This window comes from Lissotriton helveticus, chromosome 4_1 (assembly GCF_964261635.1).
Source record: "Lissotriton helveticus chromosome 4_1, aLisHel1.1, whole genome shotgun sequence".
Classification (NCBI taxonomy): domain Eukaryota; kingdom Metazoa; phylum Chordata; class Amphibia; order Caudata; family Salamandridae; genus Lissotriton; species Lissotriton helveticus.
The window spans coordinates 286,928,554-286,950,688 of NC_136063.1; the positions used below are offsets into that span (position 1 = coordinate 286,928,554).

General features: G+C 44.5%; 1 protein-coding gene across 1 annotated transcript in view; it reads right to left on the reverse strand.

Moving 5' to 3' along the window:
• LOC144827991 (TSC22 domain family protein 1-like) overlaps window positions 1–22,135 on the reverse strand; it is a 125,320-nt gene that overhangs the window by 82,506 nt on the left and 20,679 nt on the right. The window contains 1 exon segment of the mRNA XM_078686139.1: window positions 13,794–13,847. Coding sequence (XP_078542265.1) covers window positions 13,794–13,847 — 54 coding nt within the window.

Consider the following 22,135-nt stretch of genomic DNA (forward strand, 5'->3'; position numbering starts at 1 on the left):
CAAATGTGAATACTCTCCAAATATTCTCTTCCATTAGGATTGCTGGTTCTGGGAGCCCACAGTCATCAACTCTCCAGTTAAATGAAGAGTGCTACTCCACTGGCTCAAGTAAAGAAACACACTTAGCCCTCCTCCAGGAAACCAATCTCTTTGCAAACAATGTTACAACATTTAAATCTTACTATCTATATCACGAAAATAAGAGGGAAGGCTATCTTTTCTGATGAAGCCTAGATTTCTTTATAGAGGATAAAACACAAGGATAGTGGAGGGGAGGACAGTGGGCAGAATGGGCCAAGTAGCCATCACCTATTCTCAATTTATGCTCCCAACGAACATCAACAACGCTTCGATACTAACTTCTTCCCCACACTGGCTCAATTCTAGCCAGGAGATGAACTAATTAGTGTTGATTTTAAAACCGGTTTACAACTACTATATGATAAGACTCAGGAGTGACAGTCCTCCATTCCACCCCATTCCTTCCTTAACTCCAGGACCTAATATATATTTGGTGTCACCAGCACAAAGAGGATAGGGACTATGGGCCAGATGTAGGTAAATATCATTTAACGATTCTAAAATACCGAATTTTACCGATTCGGTATTTTAGAATCGGTAAATGATATGTAGCAAATGATTCAGTAAATTTTACTGAATCGGTAAAATTTGGTAAATACCGATTCAGTATTTACCGATTCGGTATTCCCCATTCATTCCTATGTGCCTGTATAGTGCATGGGTGCACATGTGGCAGACATACATGCCCTAATGGCATGTATGTCTGCCACATGGCACAGTTGAAAAAAGCACAAAATTGCTTTTTTCACGGTTTCAATATTTACCACCAACTTGTAGTTGGTGGTAAATAACGAATCCTGAAATGAGAAAAGCACTCATTTGAGTGCTCCCTACATTAAGGATTCAGTAATTAACCGAATTGGTATTTTAAGAATTCGGTAATTTACCGATTCCTTAAATTACCGCCGAATCCTATAATTTGGCCCCCTACATCTTAAAAGCCTAGTACTGGTCGGTAACTGCCGAAATTCAGTAATTTCGTCTGTTACCGACCGGTATTAGGCTTCCCAGATCTGGCCCTATATGTTTTATTTGATTGTGCAGAAAACTTACTCCAGAATTGACTACTTTTTAATCAGTAGAAACCTTCCATCTCGAATACTGGACTCTTGTAGACGTAAAAACGTTATCTGACCACACCTCCATACGGCTATAGATGACCCCTTCTCCCCCACACCCACAGTTAGTAAATGAAATGGCTATGCAGGATATAGCACTTTGTGAAAGCATTAGAGAAGCTATATAGTGGTAATTTATTGAGAACTATAATAAACTATATTAAAAAAGTAATAAGGGACGAGTTAATTTCATACACTGCTACCACTGAACATAAAGCTAAACAAAAAAAGTTGGACCTCAAAACACATCTCCCGCAGGCACAAACAAAATGGTTCTGGGAGGATTCCGAGATTTGCGCAAAATAAGGGGTTGAACTAGATGACAGATGCAGGAAAGAAACTTCTTTATGTGAAAGAACAGATGAGATCCTTGCATAAAAGCTAAAACAGGTGAAAACGTGTAAAAAGAACAATTGATGGACAGAATGCAGAACAATGTCATACATTCACCCCAGTACAGAGATCTGGGCCTAAATCCAACATTTATTTGCTCACCATGCCATTCCAGTTTGGACCCAGCCATATGCAAATCAGACTTGACCCTGCCCCCAATGGGAACAGTCCAGCCAGAACTGCCAGGCCAGGTCCTCCCTGGACTGGAAACAAGCATCCTTGGACTGGTTTCAGGCTTTCAGCCCTCATCAACAAGGATAGCTTGACTCCAGTGGCATGGAGAGCAAGGGACCCACATGGGCATACCCGTCCCACTCGGGGTGACAAATGCAAAAAGAACAACTGATGGACAAAATGCAGAACAATGTCATACGTTCACCCCAGTGGAGAGATCTGGGACTAAATCCAGCGTTTTTTTGCTCACCATGCCATTCCAGTTTTGACTCCCCATATGCAAATAAGTCTTGACCCAGCGCCCAATGGGAACAGTCCAGCCCGAACTGCCAGGCCAGGTCCTCCCTGGACTGGAAACAAGCATCCTAGGACCGTTTTTTTTATTATTATTTTTTAGTTTTGGGGCAAAGATTTTTATTAAGTGCTTAAAAGTTTGCGATACATAGTTTTTAAAGAAGGTCCAACGATTTCAATGTAATTTCCATTGAAATGAATGGGCACTCCATGACGAGTTACCCTTGTCATTAGCATCCAAGTGGTTAAGGAAGTGGTACCTCCCCCTTAGGGAAGGCAGTCCACTTTAACTTTTTAATCAATGCATTTAAACATTTACAAGTCATCAGTTTGGGGTTCAGAAATGTCTGCAAATAGAGTTTACAGTTTTTAATGGGGCCGCCACTTTAAAGAGTCCAGTGGGGTAAGGGGGTTTTGTTACAGTTCTTCCCCTTCCTCACATTCCTGCTTGTCCATGGCTGCATAGTCTCTAAGCAGGCTGAGCACCATCCTGCAGCACCCTCCTCGGTTCACCACCTCTTCATTTGTCACCATGGGGGTCCTGGCGAACAGGAGAATGTCCTTAATACAGCAGAGGAGCCTCCAGCACCCCTGGATAGCTTGCTCTGTGTGTGTCCCTGGAAACAGCCCGTACATCATGGACTGTTCAGTAATGTTCTCGCAGGGGATGAGGGCTAGCAGTTCTGGTCGTAAGGCCGCCCTTAGTCCCTGGGCAAAAGGGCAGGCCAAGAAGAGATGGTGTGCAGATTCCTCTGCGGGGCATCCCCTTGGACAGTTCTTGTGTGGGCACAGGCCTCTGCTGTGCATGAAGGACCTCACTGGCAGGCCCCCCTTCACAGTCATCCATGCTATGTCCTTGTGTCTGTTGGTCAGAGTTGGGGAGGATACATTTCCCCACACATGCGTTGCCGTTGCTGGTGGCAGGTCGCTCACTGGTTCGGTGGTGTCCCTGGTCCTGATCAGTTTGCGGATTGTCTTGGGCTTCAAAAGGCAAGGAGTGACACAGTTCAGCCCAAATACACCCACAAACTTTTCCACCTCCCTGTAGTACCATGGGAGGTCCCAGTTATTGGGAAATTGACATATGCAACTGTTTCATTTACCAATGTCCATGCTGCAAAAAAATTAAAATCAATTTGTTAAAAACAAAAATCTTTAGAAAGTCAGGGGTTTGCCTAAATTCTAGAGCATTTGTAATGTTCCCCTCCCCTGCAATGGAGCTAGAGGCTTTTAACTACAGCATGAAAAATCCATCTGGATTCTTTGTAAAATAGTACAGGGCTAGTAAGGCCATGTCGGGACAACAGATCTCTTCATAAGTAGTTTTAAATTCCTTATTATTTTATAACCAGTGTTAAACTATTGTGCAGGATATAGGTTCTGATGTATCAAAGGGAAAATGTGTTAGAACTTATGGGCCATATAGTTCTTTAAAGACACCAGTATATGAAACTTGATACAGATGTAATCAGTATAAACACGGAGACAATCTAAGGATCAACTGGGGGACGAAGGGGGCATTATAATTTAAACCAGGTCTAGCAATTGACCAGCTTTATGTGTTGGGCCCTGTATTTTCTAAATAAATCCTACAGAAAGTGTTAAAGAAACACACACCTGGAAGTTAAGGAGAAATAAAACCCTGTTTATAATAGTTGGATAACAAATTACTACCCTACAGCTCAGAATAAGGAGTTAAACCCCAAATGATACTTATATTTGACTAAATGGTACTGCATCAAGGTGACAGCGAGGGTGAATGTACATAACAAACAATTTACTTACCTTCGGTAACGATATATATCTGTAAGAGATATAGATTAGTTATAGACTCCTTACCTTAGAATTACCCCCAGGCGTCAGACTGGATCAGGAGAATTTTTCATCAGCAGTACCCCTGTGCATCGAAAGTTGGCGTCGGTCGGCTCCGCGTACGTCGTTGGCGTCGTGGTTGCCAGGATGACGTTGCGGTAGCTACTTAGACACCGCCCTCGCGCTCTGAAGTCAGTTCTTTTACACAACATTCCACGTCAGAAGCGCAGAGCCATGCAAGACACTGGCCACTGGTGCACAAAACTAGGGCCCTAAAAGGGATTCCCTGACCCTAGAAGTCAGTTCGCAGAATGGGGAGGATGGGTGGGGCGGTAAGGAATCTATAAGTAATCTATGTCTCCTACAGATATATCGTTACCAAGGGTAAGTAACACAGGGTAAGAGACAATTAGTTATAGATTCCTTACCTTAAAATAGATACCCCAGCAATACCAACCTCGGAGGTGAGGCTGCAAACCAAGTTCACACCAGAAAGTCTTGGAAAACAGGATGGCCAAAGAAGCCATCTCCCCGGACTTGGCTGTCCAAAGAGTAATGTTTTCTGAACGTGTGCACGTAGCCAACAAAGAGCTGGTCATCCACCCGGAATGGCTTGGTGTGATCCAAATAAAAGGAAAGCGCACGTTTTGGATCCAGACAGTAGAGGGTCTCTTCCTTCTTTAGAAGGATGCGGAGGCGGAAAGAAGGTGGGCAAAGTGATGGACCTTGGGTGCAGAGGTGATGGCCACCAGAAAGGCAGTTTTTAAAGTTAATTGCCTGAAAGGACAGTTATGTAGCGGCTCAAAGGAAACGCACATAAGATATGTAAGAACCAATTTCAAGTCCCACTGAGTCATTACGAAGGGAACAGGAGAAAAAAGATGAGTAATGCCTTAACGAAGCGATTTACAACAGGGGACTTGAAAAGAGAAGGCTTATCGGGAAGCCTAAGAAGGCTGAAATGGCTGAGAGATAGCCCTTAAGAGTGCCCAGAGCGGAGCCCTGCTGGACCAAAGAAAGGAGGAACAAGAAACCCTCAGAAAGAGAGGCAGAAAGGGGATCCACAGCCTTTGCTGTGCACCATGCCACAAATTTGTTCCATCTGCAGGCGAGTACCGTCTTAGTGGAGGGATGCCTGGCTGCCAAGATAACATCACAGACTTTGGGAGGAAGGTGAAAAGCTGTCAACTGTCGCTACTCAATCTCCACTCAAGGAGGTGGAGACTGGACAGGTTCGGGTGGAGGACCGTCCCCTGCTGCTGCGACAGAAGATCCTCCCGAAGAGGCAGGCGGATTTGAGGATCGATGGCCATGTGTAACAGCTCAGGATACCAGACTCTTCGTGCCCAATCTGGAGCCACTACAATGACTTGGGCCCGGTCGCGCTTGATCTTCTTCAGCACTCTGGGCAGAAGTGGTGTAAGCGGAAAGGTGTTTAAAAGACTGCAACTCCACTTGCATCAAAAAGCATCGCCTAGCAAGTGCCGCCTTGGAAATTCCAAAGCGCAGAATCGATGACATTGCGTATTCTCTTCGGTGGCAAATAGATCTAACCAAGGCTCTCCCCACTGCTGAAAGAGACCTTGCACCACCTCTGAGTGAAGATGTCATTCATGATCCATCATGCAGCTGCGGCTGAGTTGGTCCGCCCTGGCGTTCAGTGACCAGGTGTTGAACCATTAGGGATATTCCCTGATGTTCCAGCCATGTCCAGAAACGGAGAGCCTCTTGACATAGGGTCCACGATCTCATCCCACCCTGTTTGTTGCAGCACCACATGGCGGTGGTGTTGTCTGTGAACACATGCACCACTCTTCCCCGGACAGAGGGAAGAAATGCTTTCTGTGCAAGACAGATCACCCAAAGCTCCAGAAGGTTGATGTGAAGCCCGGACTCCACCGGAGACCAGAGGCATCTGATCTCCGCCTTTCCCATGTGGCCGCCCCATCCCAGCAGTGATGCATCTATCACCACTGTGAACTCTGGTTGGGAAGGGAGACGGATCTGCCGTTGACTCAATCCTGGTTTGTTAGCCACCACTGCAATTGGTGTGCAGTGCCCTCCAAGATCTGGACGCAGTCGGACAGCTTCCCTGATGTTGAGCCCACTAGAACTTCAGGTCCCACTGCAGAGCCCGCACATGCAATCAGGCATGGTCCACCAACAGGATGCAGGAGACCATCAGGCCCAGTAGACTGAGGGTCATCCTGTCCGAAACCCGAGATAGAGGCTGAAAGATCGGAATCATAGCCCGAATATCCCGAACTCGCTGTTCGGGAGGATAGACCCGAAACCGAGTCGTTTTCAGAACCGCCCGATGAAGAGGAGCTTATGAGAGGGAGTCAGGTGCGACTTCGGCACATTGAAGGTCGGCCGTAGTCTGGAGGTGGGAGACGACAGCCCAGGACGAGCCCGCCTTTAACAGCAAGTCGTCAAGATAGGCGAAGACTGGAACCCCTGATCTGCGCAGATGAGCTGCAACCAGCGCCATCACTTTCGTGAACACCCGAGGGGTGCTGGTAAGGCCGAAGGGGAGCACGGAAAACTGAAAATGCTCGTAGCCTACCGTGAACCGTAGATAATGCCTGTGGAATGCCAAGACGGGGATATGAAAATAGGTGTCCTGCAAGTCCAACGCTACGATCCAGTCTCCAGGGTCGAGGGCAGACAGGACCCGAGCTAGTGTCAACATTGTGAACTTCTCCTTCCGGAGGAAGCAGTTGACGTTCCTGAGATCCAAGATAGGACGCAGGCCCTTGTCCTTCTTGGGTACCAGAAAGTAGTGTGAGTAGCAACAGTGACCTACTTCAGGGGCAGGCACTCGTTCGATGGCTCCCTTTGCCAAGAGAGCCATAACTTCCTGTTGGAGAAGGGCCAGATGATCCTCTGAAATGCGATGGTGCTGAGGTGGCATGGATGGAGGGGTAGTCTTGAAGGAGATGGAGTAGCCCCTACGGACTATTTGCAAAACCCACCTGTCCGACTTGATGGTGCGCCAGTGGGGGAGGTGGTGGCGAATCCTGCCGCCCACTGGTGATTGGTGGTCCTGAAAGGTTGGACTAGGTGCGTTTGGAGGAAGCTGCAGAGGGGGCTGTGATGGACTGGCCCGCCCGCTGGCCCCAGAACCCCTGCGGCGGTTCCCATGTCCCCGGTCGCTCAGGGCCTGGACAGCTTGCGCCGACCTGTGACTTTGGGCGGGACGTGGCGGGCCACCCCTTCCGTAGCCACAAAAGGGGCAAAAAACAGACTGCGCAGGGCGGGTGGTGGAGAGGGCCAAGGACTTGGCCGTAGTCCCAGAGTCCTTAAAGCGCTCTAGCGCTTTGTCTGCCTTGTCACCTAACAGGCGATGGCCATCGAAGGGCATGTCCAGAGGAGTGGACTGGACATCCCCTGAAAAGTCGGTCGACGTCAGCCATGCGTAGCGGCGAAGGGCTACTGACGTAAAAATCATCCTGTCTAGCGAGTCGGCGGTATCGAGTCCACAGCGAATGGTAAACTTTGCTGCTCCTCTCCCTTCGGCAACTGCACGGTAGAGTGAGGCCCAGGCTTCCTCCGGGCAGTGGGGCAGCACTTGCACCACCGTATCCCACAGTGAGTGGGTGTAACGGCCAACAGACATGCAATGTTTACCGACAGCAGTCCCAAACTAGAGGAAGAAAACATCTTCTTCCCAAGATGGTCCAGCTTTTTGGATTCCCTATCAGGTGGTGTGTTTGGAAATGCACCTTTTATATGAGAAGGCTTGGACCACCAAGCTCTCAGGGGTGGGGTGTTGGGAGAGAAAAGTGGGGTCACCAGGGGCCAGGCGGTGGCGTCGGGCATTCATCTCATTCACAGGAGCCCCTGTGTTGGGCCTGGACCAGGTGCCCAAAAGGATGTCAGTAAGGGCTTCATTAAACGGTAGCAGGGGCTTCGCAGAGCTCACTGCCGGCTAAAGCACCTCTGTCAGGAGGTTAGTCCTGACTGCCACCATAGGTAGGTCGAGGTTGAGAGCCGCCGTCGCCCTACGCAACACCACAGCGTAGGGCTCCCTCCTCCGTAGCCACGGTAGGAGGAGACAACATGCCAAGGTCTGGTGAGGTATCCAGACCACTGGCTTCCCCTAGTTCCTCTCCCCAGTCCGGTTCGTTATCCAGCTGGTCAGTCAAAGGGTCTCCAAACCCTCCCATTCCTCCTCACCCTCTTCTGGCTGCCAAACTGATCTAAAAGAGCCAGGGTAGAACAGGGGCACAAAAGTGCCTGTCGGCACCGGATCCGGCGTCGGTTGACGCCGGTCCTGCTCCGTGTCTACATCGGGATGGAGGACAGGGTCTACAGGGGCTGGGGACACAACCGGCATCGGCAGCGGACGTGGTGGAGGTGAAATCGGCACTGGGGGAGGTGTAATCAGGTCGTCCGGCATTGATCCGGATCCAGGCCTGGATCCAAGGAGGCCCTGCAGTGCTGGGGCCGGAGCCGCCGGCATTGAAGGCCCAGGGCCCCCAGCGGGGTCGGCAGGGCCCGAAGGTGCGCCGGCGGAGTCAGGCTGCCCAAAGATGGCATGCATCGCTTCATAAAAGGTGCGGAGCTGGGCAGGGGTTGCTCAGGTCTCGGGAAGGGAGGGAAACTCAGATCGACCCTTCGGGCTCCGCACGCAGAACCACGGGAGGGGCACCACCCGCATCCCCCATTGCTTCAGCCGACCGACGGGGAGAAGTCAAAGAGCGACGGTGCTTCTTCGACTTCTGCTTGTGCTTCGACTTAGCTGAGGAGTGCGAGGACTTTGAAGAAGACTGGTGGTGGTGGCTCCGCGACCAGTCTCTCGACCTCCCACGCAACAGGGAACTCGAACGGCAGGCCTCTAGAAGCTTTTCGGGACCGCTCCCGCAAAGACTTTGGTTTAATGGTCCAGGCAAAACAATCACACAAGGTGCAGATCAGTTACGGACATTAGTCGGCTGCTGAATTTCTATGGTTTTGTGTGTGTAAAATCTGAACCCAACTATATCGTCCCTGTAAGTTTAGTTTTCATCTGTGAATTTGTACTTTTTTTAAAATTCCATTTCCTTAATATAACATCCCAGGATCCTTTGTTTTTTTTAGTGTGTGTGTGTATATATATATATATATATATATATATATATATATATATATATATACCTCCCCAAACTCCATTACAAGAAATGGAGCTACTCGAAGTCAGGGGAATTAAATCTGTTCATTTGGTCAGGTCACCTCAGGCACAAGGACACACAATATCTTTGATCTCTTTGAGCACAAAAATAAATAAATATATATATATATATATATATTCTGTTCCAAAAGTTGTCCACCTGGTGAGTAGCACTCGATCAGCAGCTTTGCTTATGATAGACAGGGACGAAGATCCGCTTGTAGGAGCCGCTCCGTAATGGAATTGCCTGACGCGTTTTGAAGCTCCATATGCTTCTCTTCAGAGGCTTGAATGGAGACTGTGTGTGCAAACGCTAAACCCACTTTGCCATTTTCATATTGCACACCCACCTTCCTGTGAAAGCCTCTGAATAGAAAGCTGAGGAGCTTTCGAAACTCGTCAGGTAAACCTACACGGAGGCTGGTAATGGCTGTTAGCGGTATCCGTCCATACCATGAAAGACAATTTTCTCGCAGCTGCTGACTGAGTCTGACTCAACTGATGGACACATCGAGGAGCTGAATGTATTTCGAGGCTGTCCTGCTGCGGAGTCCGCACCACCCCGCGACAAAAGGGGGGCCACTCGACAAGGTATTCAATAAATCGATTATGTGGGCCAACAGCAGAGGATTTAGGACAGGCCCGCAGGCGGGGTCCATGTGACCTACTAACCACAGAGCATAATGCGTGCATCTATTTGGGGGATGATCGATTACGAACTATAGTTCCCATAATGCATAGTTCCATATGACCATCCCATTGGAGGGAGTGCAGTATTTAAATGGAAATGTCATTTGAAAGCTCCTTCCCGTGAAAGCCACTGAAATGAAAGCTGAGTAGCTTTCGAAAAGCGTCAGGCAAACCTACACAGAGGCTGCTGATGTCTGTTAGCGGTATCTGTCCCATACCATGAAAGAGGATTTTCTCGCTGCTGCTGGATGAGTGCGACCCAAATGATGGACACATCTTGGAGCTGAATATATATATATATATATATATATATATATATACATATATATATATATATATATATACACACACATGTACATACATACACACTATATATAGTATAGAAAATAGTGCATTCTTAATGTTGTTGCTGTTTATATGGACAATGGGCATATCAAAAGTATGGAGCAGAGTTAATTGATTTCAGGAAACCGTGATGATTGAAATGAGAAATTTTCTAACCTTTTAAAACCTATTGCATGCTTTTATTCCCAGCACTCACGAGATATGGAAATAACAGAGGATATTGATGTGCTGGGAGGAGAAAACTACAGAATGGCATTGAATATCCAATATTCTACTAAACATAACTATAGCCCAATCCAGATTCACATGCAATGCACACTCCTGCCATCTAGTGTTGGGTCGGTACTCTGCAAGTTTTTTTTCTCAAGAAAGTTTTATGGTGGGCGTCGCATCCCCTCCTCCTTGAGGTACTGTGCATGTTCAACGGCTCCCTTGTTAGATTGTAATGTTTTTTTCCTACCATACAGGAAGTGAGCATATAGTCTGCTAAGTTAGCGTTTGCTGTTAACATGCTGAAAGTTTTGTGCATTTGTGTCACCATTCAATACCTGCCGGGGAGGCGGGAGGGTGCGTGTGAATCTGCAGCACTACACCCTACGAATAGATGCTTACAGGGCAAGTAACATACTCCATTCGAACCTTGTGTTGGCTGCAGATACACATGATATGCATAGACTGTAATCAGTACTCCTCTCGTGGTATCTTTAGGCATCAGTTGGTGCATTTGCTTGAAATAATGGGCACAGAATTGCTTGCCCCACCAGAGCTTGTTCTCTGGCTTGCACACCTACATAAAAGTGTATGGGTTTGTCCATGTTGCCACTTTACAAATGTCCTTTAGCGGGATATTTCCTAAAAAAAGGCCATTAATGCTGCCTTTTTCATGTTAAGTGAGCTCTTGGCGTTGTAGTTAGTGTTCGTTTTGCTTTGATGTAGCAAACCTAGATACATTTTAATCTCCATCTAGCAATTCCTGCTTTTGATATTGGATTGCTTCTCCTTGGGTTTGAAAAAGCTACAAATAGTTGTTGTGTTTTCCTGAAAGTTATTGTTCTTTCCACATAGTACATATAAGCATGTTTTACATATATGCTCTTTCTTTGACTGTTTCTGGTTTTGGAAAGAAAACAGGTAAATCTAACGTTTGAATTAAATGGAAAGGTGATATGACCTTTGACAGAAACCTTGGGTTTTGCATATATTTGTGCAGCCCTTCAAAAATATTGCTCTGTTCCCCCTGTGGCACTTGTTTTTGGGGTGTTCTTGCCTGCTTCTTTGGCACTGTTGGTATGGCCGTAGAAAGCGTCTTTGTGGTAATGTGTTTTTTTTGGTATCGAAGAGTGCCCAGGTTCCTTTTTTGTTGTTGTTGCCGATGTATGTGTGGATTCTGAGTGGCTCAAGTTCGAGCATTTCTTCGGATCAGATGACTTCTCCGGGGTCAAAGCCTGCCATGTTTTCTTCCGCGCTGATGTATGTGTCGATGATGGCATGCCCTTCAGTACCGAAGTAGTGTCGGTGCCATCCCCATGTTTTGGCCTTGTTGTCAGATTCTGGTCAAGAACAGTCTCGTCCCTTCTCGACTCGGAGGTGTCCTTGCGATGTCGATTACAGCCCGTGGCGTGGAGGTGTATTTAAGATTTTCTTTGTATGGGGTGGGTCAATAGTACCGCCACCCCTTGGTGTTGTCTTCATTTTTGGTCCCAAGCCAGGTACCAGAGTCTTCTGCGGGGGGTTTCGGCCTGCACCTCTGACTCTTCTTCCTCACTGGATTCAGTAGAGGCGACATAGTGGGAGATGGCGAAGATGCCCCGAACTTGCATTATTTTCTCACCCTAGCTGTGTGACTCTACATGTGAGAAATCTGCCTCTACTGCCATCTCCATGTTATGCGCCTAACCCATCTCTTCTGTTTCACAGTGCTTTGTTATTTATGAAGAGGTTACACGCTGCACAGTCCTGTTCCTTGGCCTCTTCTGATAAGTTCAAGTTACAGACCATATGAGTGTCCCAATAGGCGTATTTAGCCCCTCACAGAGGGGTCCATTGAAATAAGTTTTCTTTTTTCACCTCCATTACCCAGAGATGGACATTCTCAATGGGTATGGATGTCGAAGAAGCAAACGTCTGATGCGTGTGCTCAATATGTACACGGTTCTAAAGTGTATCGGAGCCGTAAATTGCTCTTCTTTGTCAATCTTCGATTATGTGGATCTTCTTCTTTTGTCCACAGGCCGCATAGACGTCAAAACTGTAGAGCTCCGATGCAGTCTGTCCAATAGCAAAAAACTAAGTCTAACAAAGGAGCTGTTGAAAATGTCCAATACCTTGAGGAGGAGAGGACATGACCCATGACGCTGACCATAAAATGTCCTCGAGAAAAACACCTTACAGAATCTGGGCTCCACACCAGATGGCAGGAGTGTGATTAGCATGTATATCTGCAGCCAACACATGCTACGAATGTGTAATTTACAAACTCCGTTTCGGAAGCATTGTAGATTGAGAATAACACGCTCAAATGATGATTTAGAACCTAAATAATTTAAATTGGACTAGAGCTTAAGGTTGCTAAGCATTACTATATTTGAGACATTGGCTGAATGCGGACAATGGCAATACAGAATGGCTTAGAAATCAAAGAGGGAGGAGGAAGTTTAATCGTCCATTCAGCTTCCTGGCTCAATATTTAGAAAATCAAAAAAGGGGGGAGAATGGACAACTTGGAACTGCGTTTCCAGGGTTTCTTTTGTATATATTCAAAAACCCTCATACACGCATAAGGTTCTAAAGCGGTATATCTTGGTTCTCCGCTTCTAATAATGCGTTAATGCATCATCATCGGGTCTTTGTTTGTCATATGCTTTCCTCTAGCCAGAGGTAACCGCTGGATGTGTAGTAGTGTCCAGAGATAGGGTCTAAAAAGTGCTCATCGATCATGTGAGTTAAAAATCTTTTTCTCACCAAAAAAGAACTATTTATTAAATGTAAACAGGGTGAGTCAAAAATGAGTAAAAACGCTATTGTATAGATGCAGATCGCGTGACTAGATCCACTATACAATCAATTAAGTATCAGGTCGACATGTTTCTGCCCCATTACGCCCAGCCGGGTCTATGGGGCATTCATCAGGACTAAAGTAAGTACTTACACAATTTGTGAAGTTACTTTCAGTGGGTCTTGTGTTCCACTATTAGTGAAGGTCAACTGTACCTGTAGTTTGGGAGACACAGAAGACACATATACATACAACAAACATAGAAATCACAATTAATTAATAGCGCTATGTTTTAGCCACATTTATGAGGTTACACTATAGCCTCTATAATAAGACATATTGGAGGTGAGATCTTTTTGGCTGTACATTGAGGGATGAGGAGGTGTGTACTTTATTCCGCTAATTTTTCTGTCTGAATTGTTCGTAAATTCACTTTCTTAATACATTCTATGTTAGTTTGCAATGAAAGTGTGAGCTCGTTTTTCAATTAGATGTATTTGTATGCTGGCGCGCAACGCTGTTAGTTAACGCACGATAATGGAAGCTTTACATAGCTCTACCCTTTAGAAATAGACACTCTGTCTTCGGTGTTATCGGGCTTAATTATTTACAGGGACGTATTAATATATGGGCAGAATGTGAGTAGTTCCGTCTCCATCTTGATAACATCTCCACCTTGGGCCGTGAAAAGCGCGTTTATAAATACTCGCGGTCGCTGCACTTTATAAAAACGCGTTACCTTCTATACTGAAGACGCGTGCTTCATCGGAGGACTCGGATAATTTCTCCAGAGCTGTATGGAGAATGCAAGACATATTCAGAGTATTATTAGCCTTACTTTAAAAGACCGCGTCTCTGCCGTCCTATCGGTCTTACCAGCTGCCGGCGATTTGCCTTCCTGTGCTCTCTCTGACCCGGAAACTCCCGATCGGGTGCTTCCTCCTTCTTTTGAATGACGCCGCCGTGTTTAGGCGGTCATCATCATAGAAAGAGGACTCACAGATTGTGAATGGACATAGACGTAATATCTTTACTTCTGTCTCGTGGTTCTAGTTCATTACGGAATATAAAGAGACATTGGATGGAGTCTAACTCTGTGTGAGAGAAAATTTATTCTGTGTAAGAGAAAATTTATATTGCTATTTCTCGGTCCCAAAAAGACTTATGAATCTGGCATATTATATACCAGTCCATGTTGTATTCGTTTTTGTGATTATATATACGGGGCATATTTCTCAATCTAACAAGCACTGTGTATATTTTGTGTAGATATCTAGTGTCACGAAGAAGAGGGGCTTTATCTGTGAATATGCACCAGATGATTCTCATAGATCTTTATCAGTAACAGGGCTTGTTCTATGCACATATACCAATACACCAATTGGTTTTATTTCAATGGAGTTGATGCCATGGTACATTATCATTGAGTCCCAAAACGTTTGTCTGTAGGTGGTCCACCCATCTTTGCTCTTTTTCAAAGAGGACCCTTTCTGCGTTATGATTTTTAATTTGTAACATTTCAATTACTGTCCATCTTATTTCCTCCGCTGTGTGGTTTTGTTCCAGGAAGTGTTTACTCATTTTCGTTGTCACTTTTTTGACTTAATATTACTCTTATGTTCCCCAATTTTACTTTCCTGCATGTCATGCCAATGTATTTCATGTTACACGGACATAGAATCAAGTAAATAACATGGGTCGAGTTACAGTTCGTATGCTGTCGTTGTGTCCAAATTAGGGTGTCTGATAAGTTCAGGGTTTTGGTAGCAGATGTGAGTTTGCAAACCATGCAAGTTCCACATGGAAAATGTCCTGTAAAGGGGACCATGTTCCAATTCCTTATGGTCTCTGTGTTTTGTTTCAATTGGGGCCTTGTGTGGACTAACATGTCCTTGATGTTCCTGGTTCGTTTATTGGCACATCTTGGTTTAGGCCAATTTAGTTTTCCCGATGTCAGAATTCTCCAATTCTTATTTATTATTTTTTTCACTTCATTAGTAGCTGGACTATAAGTAGTTACACATGTCATCAGATCCTCAATGGGTTCTTTCGAGATAGTCTCTAAGAGGCACTCCCGAGGTTGGTGTCTGGCTCTCCTTTGACATTTTTGTATTGTTCTTGATGGGTAATCCCTCTTTCACAGGTAGATCCCTTGCTTGTTTAGTATAATCCTGTAGTTTACTGCAATTCCGTTTTAGCCTTAAAAATTGGCTGTAGGGTAAATTGTCTCTTAATGGTCTTGGATGAAAGCTCTGGTATGATAATAAGATGTTTTTTTCAGTGGGTTTATAATATGTTTTGATGTATGGATGTACCATTCAAGAAAATTCTCTGTTAATGCCAATCGGCAACATTCTAGTACAAAATGTCGTGGAGTTCGGTAGTTCCATTGTTCTGAGAACAGGATATCCTCCAAAGTTTGGAGAGTTTCTCGTTGGGGGAGGCTGGTGTAGAGGCTCTCTACATCCAGCCCCACCAAAAGCATTTCCTCTTCATTGAATGTTGCCGATTGGCATTAACAGAGAATTTTTTTTAATATAATGGAGATCTCTTTGTCCAGTGCCATGGTACATCCATGGGGAGTGCATTCGCACCATCAGTAGCTGGACTCTACGTGAGTGAGTTTGAGTCCAACTATGTCCTGAACAATACCAACCCTTTCGTTTCCAAGATAATTTTTGGGAAACGATATATTGATGATATCATACTGATTTGGGAAGATGGAAATGAGAATCTACAAAAATTCATGGAATGGCTCAACAGAGATAGATGTCTTAAATTCACTTTTACAGCAGACAAAGACCACTTGGATTTTTTGGATATAACATTATTTGTGGAGAATGGAAAGATTGAGACCAAAACATATTATAAACCCACTGCAAAAAACTGCTTATTATCATACCAGAGCTTTCATCCAAGACCATTAAGAGACAATTTACCCTACAGACAATTTTTAAGGCTAAAACGGAATTGCAGTAAACTACAGGATTATACTAAACAAGCAAGGGATCTACCTGTGAAATTACAAAAGAGGGATTACCCATCAAGAACAATATGAAAATGTCTAAAGAGAGCCAGACACCAACCTCGGGAGTGCCTCTTAGAGACTATCTCGAAAGAACCCATTGAGGATCTGATGACATGTGTAACTACTATAGTCCAGCTACTAATGAAGTGAAAAAAGTAATAAATAAGAATTGGAGAATTCTGACTTCGTTAAAACTAAATTGGCCTAAACCAAGATTTGCCAATAAACGAACCAGCAACATCAAGGACATGTTAGTCCACACAAGGCCCCAATTGAAACAGAACACAGAGACCATAAGGAATTGGAACATGGTCCCCATTACAGGACATTTTCCATGTGGAACTTGCATGGTTTGCAAACTCACATCTGCAACCAAAACCCTGAACTTATCAGACACCCTAATTTGGACACAACGACAGCATACGAACTGTAACTCGATCCATGTTATTTACTTGATTCTATGTCCGTGTAACATGAAATACATTGGCATGACATGCAGGAAAGTAAAATTGAGAATTGGGGAACATAAGAGTAATATTAAGACAAAAAAAGTAACAACGAATATGAGTAAACACTTCCTGGAACAAAACCACACAGCGGAGGAAATAAGATGGACAGGAATTGAAATGTTACAAATTAAAAATCATAATGCAGAAAGGGTCCTCTTTGAAAAAGAGCAAAGATGAGTGGACGGCCGCAAGGCAAACGTTTTGGGACTCAATGATAATGTACCATGGCATCAACTCCATTGAAATAAAACCAATTGGTGTATTGGTATATGTGCATAGAACAAGCCCTGTTACTGATAAAGATCTATGAGAATCATCTGGTGCATATTCACAGATAAAGCCCCTCTTCTTCGTGACACTAGATATCTACACAAAATATACACAGTGCTTGTTAGATTGAGAAATATGCCCCGTATATAATCACAACAACGAATACAACATGGACTGGTATATAATATGCCAGATTCATAAGTCTTTTTGGGATCGAGAAATAGCAATATAAATTTTCTCTTGCACAGAATTAATTTTCTCTCACACAGAATTAGACTCCATCCAATGTCTCTTTATATTCCGTAATGAACTAGAACCACGAGACAGAAGTATAGATATTACGTCTATGTCCATTCACAATCTGTGAGTCCTCTTTCTATGATGATGACCGCCTAAACACTGCGGCGTCATTCAAAAGAAGGAGGAAGCACCCGATCGGGAGTTTCCGGGGGCAAAGACAGCACAGGAAGGCAAATTGCCGGCAGCTGGTAAGACCGATAGGACGGCAGAGACGCGGTCTTTTTAAGTAAGGCTAATAATACTCTGAATATGTCTTGCATTCTCCATACAGCTCTGGATAAATTATCCGAGTCCTCCGATGAAGCACGCGTCTTCAGTATAGAAGGTAACGCGTTTTTATAAAGTGCAGCGACCGCGAGTATTTATAAACGCGCTTTTCACGGCCCAAGGTGGAGAAGTTATCAAGATGGAGACGGAACTACTCACATTCTGCCCATATATTAATACGTCCCTGTAAATAATTAAGCCTGATAACACCGAAGACAGAGTGTCTATTTCTAAATGGTAGAGCTATGTAAAGCTCCCATTATCGTGCGTTAACTAACAGCTTTGCGCGCCAGCATACCAATACATCGAATTGAAAAACGAGCTCACACTTTCATTGCAAACTAATATAGAATGTATTAAGAAAGTGAATTTACGAACAATTCAGACAGAAAAATTAGCGGGATAAAGTACACACCTCCTCATCCCTCAGTGTAAAGCCAAAAATATCTCACCTCCAATTTGTCTTATTATAGAGGCTATAGTGTAACCTCATAAATGTGGCTAAAACATAGCGCTATTAATTAATTGTGATTTCTATGTTTGTTGTATGTATATGTGTCTTCTGTGTCTCCCAAACTACAGGTACAGTTGACCTTCACTTATAGTGGAACACAAGACCCACTGAAAGTAACTTCACAAATTGTGTAAGTACTTACTTTAGTCCTGATGAATGCCCCATAGACCCGGCTGGGCGTAATGGGGCAGAAACATGTCGACCTGATACTTAATTGATTGTATAGTGGATCTAGTCACGTGATCTGCATCTATACAATAGCGTTTTTAATCATTTTTGACTCACCCTGTTTACATTTAATAAATAGTTATTTTTTGGTGAGAAAAAGATTTTTAACTCACATGATCGATGAGCACTTTTAAGACCCCATCTCTTGACACTACTACGCATCCAGCGGTTACCTCTGGCTAGAGGAAAGCATATGACAAACAAAGACCTGATGATGATGCATTAACGCATTATTAGAAGCGGAAAACCAAGATATACCGCTTTAGAACCTTATGCGTGTATCAGGGTTTTTGAATATATACAAAAGAAACCCTGGAAACGCAGTTCCAAGTTGTCCATTCTCCCCCCTTTTTTGATTTTCTAAATACAGAATGGCAACCAGCAGCTGAAGTGAAAAACCTGCTTACACAAAGCAAATGCCTCCTGTTGGAATCATCTGCATTCTAACTCACAACAGCCTTCCCAACAAAAGTGAAGGGTGGGGGGTGATTAAAGGAAGTGAGCGTTTGGCCAGCATAGGCACAACACAGCGCTGGACAAAGCTCCCTTCACATTTCTGTGACTTTGCTGGACTTATTGGCACCCGTGCCTGTTGAAGGATCATGTCTGTTCTTCTGTGAGATGGGGAATGTATTCAATCGCTTGCTGTCATCTGACCCCAGGATTATGAACCAATCTCTCAACATTGTGGTTATCTGTGATAAAGACATTTGCCATGTATTTAGAGAGGCAAGGAGAAAGAAGAAGGGATCCACACTGAGGAGGATGTAGTGCAATCTTCACAAAAACCAGCAGCTTCAATAGGCAGATCATGACCAGGGCTTGCTTTTTATCACTTGTAGAAACAGCAAGTCCAGATCAATGTATAGAGTTTCAATTCAATTCAAAAGTCTTTATTTCGATTTTTTCCAATCGTAAAAGACAGCTACAAATTAATATTTTAAAATTACCCTTCTTTGACAGCTAGTAAAATCCACACTTCGTCACTTCGACTCTCAATTAACAATGATTGGCCTACCGCCCTACATAAAACCCATAAGTTACAGTCATTAAATAAATTATGTTAAAAAAGAAGATAAAAGAAGGAACATAGATATAAAATTCATTTCATTCTTTTTTTAAAATACTTTAAAATTGATCATTAGGTACATTAGTCACTAGTAACATTTTACAATCTCATGTGTCATAGGCCGTAATTACTGTAGGCTCATTTTGCGGGCCTGAATTATCCACATCCAGTGGAGGAATTTAGCCATGGCTATAACTACGGCTTGGGAGTTGTCAGTTTGTAAAATCCTGACAGCCTCACAACCCGTTTTGAGACCCAACTGGACACAGATAGGTTTTAACCAAGATCTCCTGGGTACCTTATATTCTGGACAGGCAAAGAGAACATGACCAATGACTTCCCGCTGATCGGGACAAAAGGGACAGGCCGAACCTTGTCCCCCACGCCATTTTGCAGTGAGAGCATTTAGTGGTAATGTCCCCACCCTAATCTGATGATATTTCTTCCTGTCCCCTGGGATGGTAATCCAGTCCGAGTAGGCCTCAAAGGCCGGAGAATGCTTTAATTTTAGGAAATCTGCCGTAAAAGATGGTTCAATACAGCGGCCAAATCTCTTTGCCTCCAACATGTTCCAGTACAGGTCTCTAAACACTTTTCTAGGTGGAAAAGAATTCCCTACTTGGTCATCCCACAATGGAGATAATCCCATAGCCTTATATATTGCTTTTACCTCCTTCATCCATAGTATTTTATGGCCCTTATCAGAGTCTCTCACCTCGAGGAAGGCCCGTGCATACTGGGAGAGTTCTGGGGTAACCCATAGTCTCCTCCAGTAGGCAACCGATCTATATCTGGCCATATCCTCAAGGCCATGAGACCCTAGATCATAATGGAGAGGGATCAATGGAGTGGAAACCGGTAAGCCTGTGATGTTGCGCAAAAATTTATTCTGCGCACCAGTCAACCTTTTTAGGTTACTGAGCCCCCATAGTTCTGCCCCATAGAGAATTGCTGCTCCAACTTTGGCATCATAAATCTTTAGAACCGGGGTAATTGGCCTGGTATGAGATAAGTAAAATTCCTTGGTGAGTGCTCCTGTCAATTGTGCATGCTTCGTGATCAGCTGGTTGGTGTGCTGTTTCCAGTCTAATTTGGCTGAAATGGTTATACCCAGATAGTTAAATACTTGAGTCTGCTCCAGTTGAACCCCATCCATAACCACCTTCCCTCTGGCGTATTTATTTTTGTGCAGGACCATGAACTTTGTCTTAGATGTATTAATGACAAGACCATGGTCATTACAAAAAGCCTCGAAGACTCCAACGGCCTTCTGGAGGCCCTGCTGTGTCTTCGAAATCAGTAGCGTATCGTCAGCAAACATCAACAAGGGGATCAGCTTGCCATCCAACTTGGGGGCATCGGTTGGTTGCTGTTCAAAATAGCTGATTACCCTGTTGATGTATAGTGAGAAGAGTGTAGGGGCAAGTACACACCCTTGGCGTACCCCCCTTGCGATAGGGAATTTATCAGTTACACTTCCCTGCTGGTTCCAGCGGACTCGGGCAAAATTATCTTCATGCAATCTGATGAGGAGTGACAGGATATCCAATGGGATGCCCTGTTCTTGCAAGGCTGCCCACAACTTAGTACGGGGCACCAAATCAAACGCTGATTTAAGGTCAACGAAAGATGCGAAGAGCATACCCCCCCAGTAGCACTACACGCCAATATAATAAAACAAATCTAAAAACTTGGTCAATCGTACTGGTATGGCTACGAAACCCTGCCTGTAGGTGCGACAATATATCATTTTCCTCTATCCACCCCTGAATACGCTGCAGTAAGAGCCTTGTCACTACCTTTTGTATGTAGGCAATAAGGCTAATTAGCCTATAGTTTCCTGGGTCCAAGCCCTCCCCTATTTTAAAGATTGGGATGATCTTGGCACCCTTCCAGGACTCTGGTATTGGTGAGCCCATCGCAATGCCATTAGCTAGCAGATGGATGTAAGAGGCCCAAAGATCCTTATCATGCATAAAGAGGTCTGCTGGAACGGAGTCCAGGCCTGGTGCCCTAGCTTTCGGGATAAAGTTTTAATAATATCGGCTTTGGTGAAGGAAAGGTGATTTGCGCCCTCAATTGCTTTTAGGAGAGCCTCACGCTCTTCTCCCTCCTCATCCATAGCTGCAAATTGGGACGTATAGTGAGAGACCCAAACATTTGGTGAGACACAATTAATAGGTTCACCCCTTTCAATCCCCCTTCCCCATTTGACCATATCCCAAAAGGAGCAAATAGATCTTTCTTTACTAGCACTCGGGAGCTCCCTCCAATATTCATTGTCCCAGTCACTTTTTGCCTTAAGTTGCGTTTTCTTGTACATAACTCGGGCAATCTTGATCTTAGTTATATCTTTTGTTTTTACTGCATCTGACAAGGCCCTATATGCAACCCTACAGGATTTGCCATACCATTGGTCCTCCTTCTTTGTCGGCCTACTCTGTTTTTTCGTCACCTTTTTGACGAAGAAGGATCTTAACTGATTAAAAAAACTGTAGTGGATCCGACAAACATTTGATACAACTGCTTCCACAGTGGAATTATTCCTTAATTCCACTATAGCCTGGATAGTCAGATCCCTCATGGCAGCAACACCTTCCTCATTCGTTACACAGTTAGCCCATCTAATTCGTCCATGGTTATTTGAGAGGGCTATCTCCACACAATCGCACGGGCCCTCATGTTCCAGTAAGTCAAATAACCTAAATAGCAGGATTATTGGGTTGTGATCACTCTCCACCCGTTCCTCTATCCGCATATCATCAATATTGGACCAGTTCTCTTTATTTATAAAGATGTAATCTATGCGGCTTTGAGATATACCGTTGTTAAAGGTGGAGGCGCCCTGTTTGTCAGAACCCATTCTTCCATTAGTTGGCACGTAACCCGTGTTCCA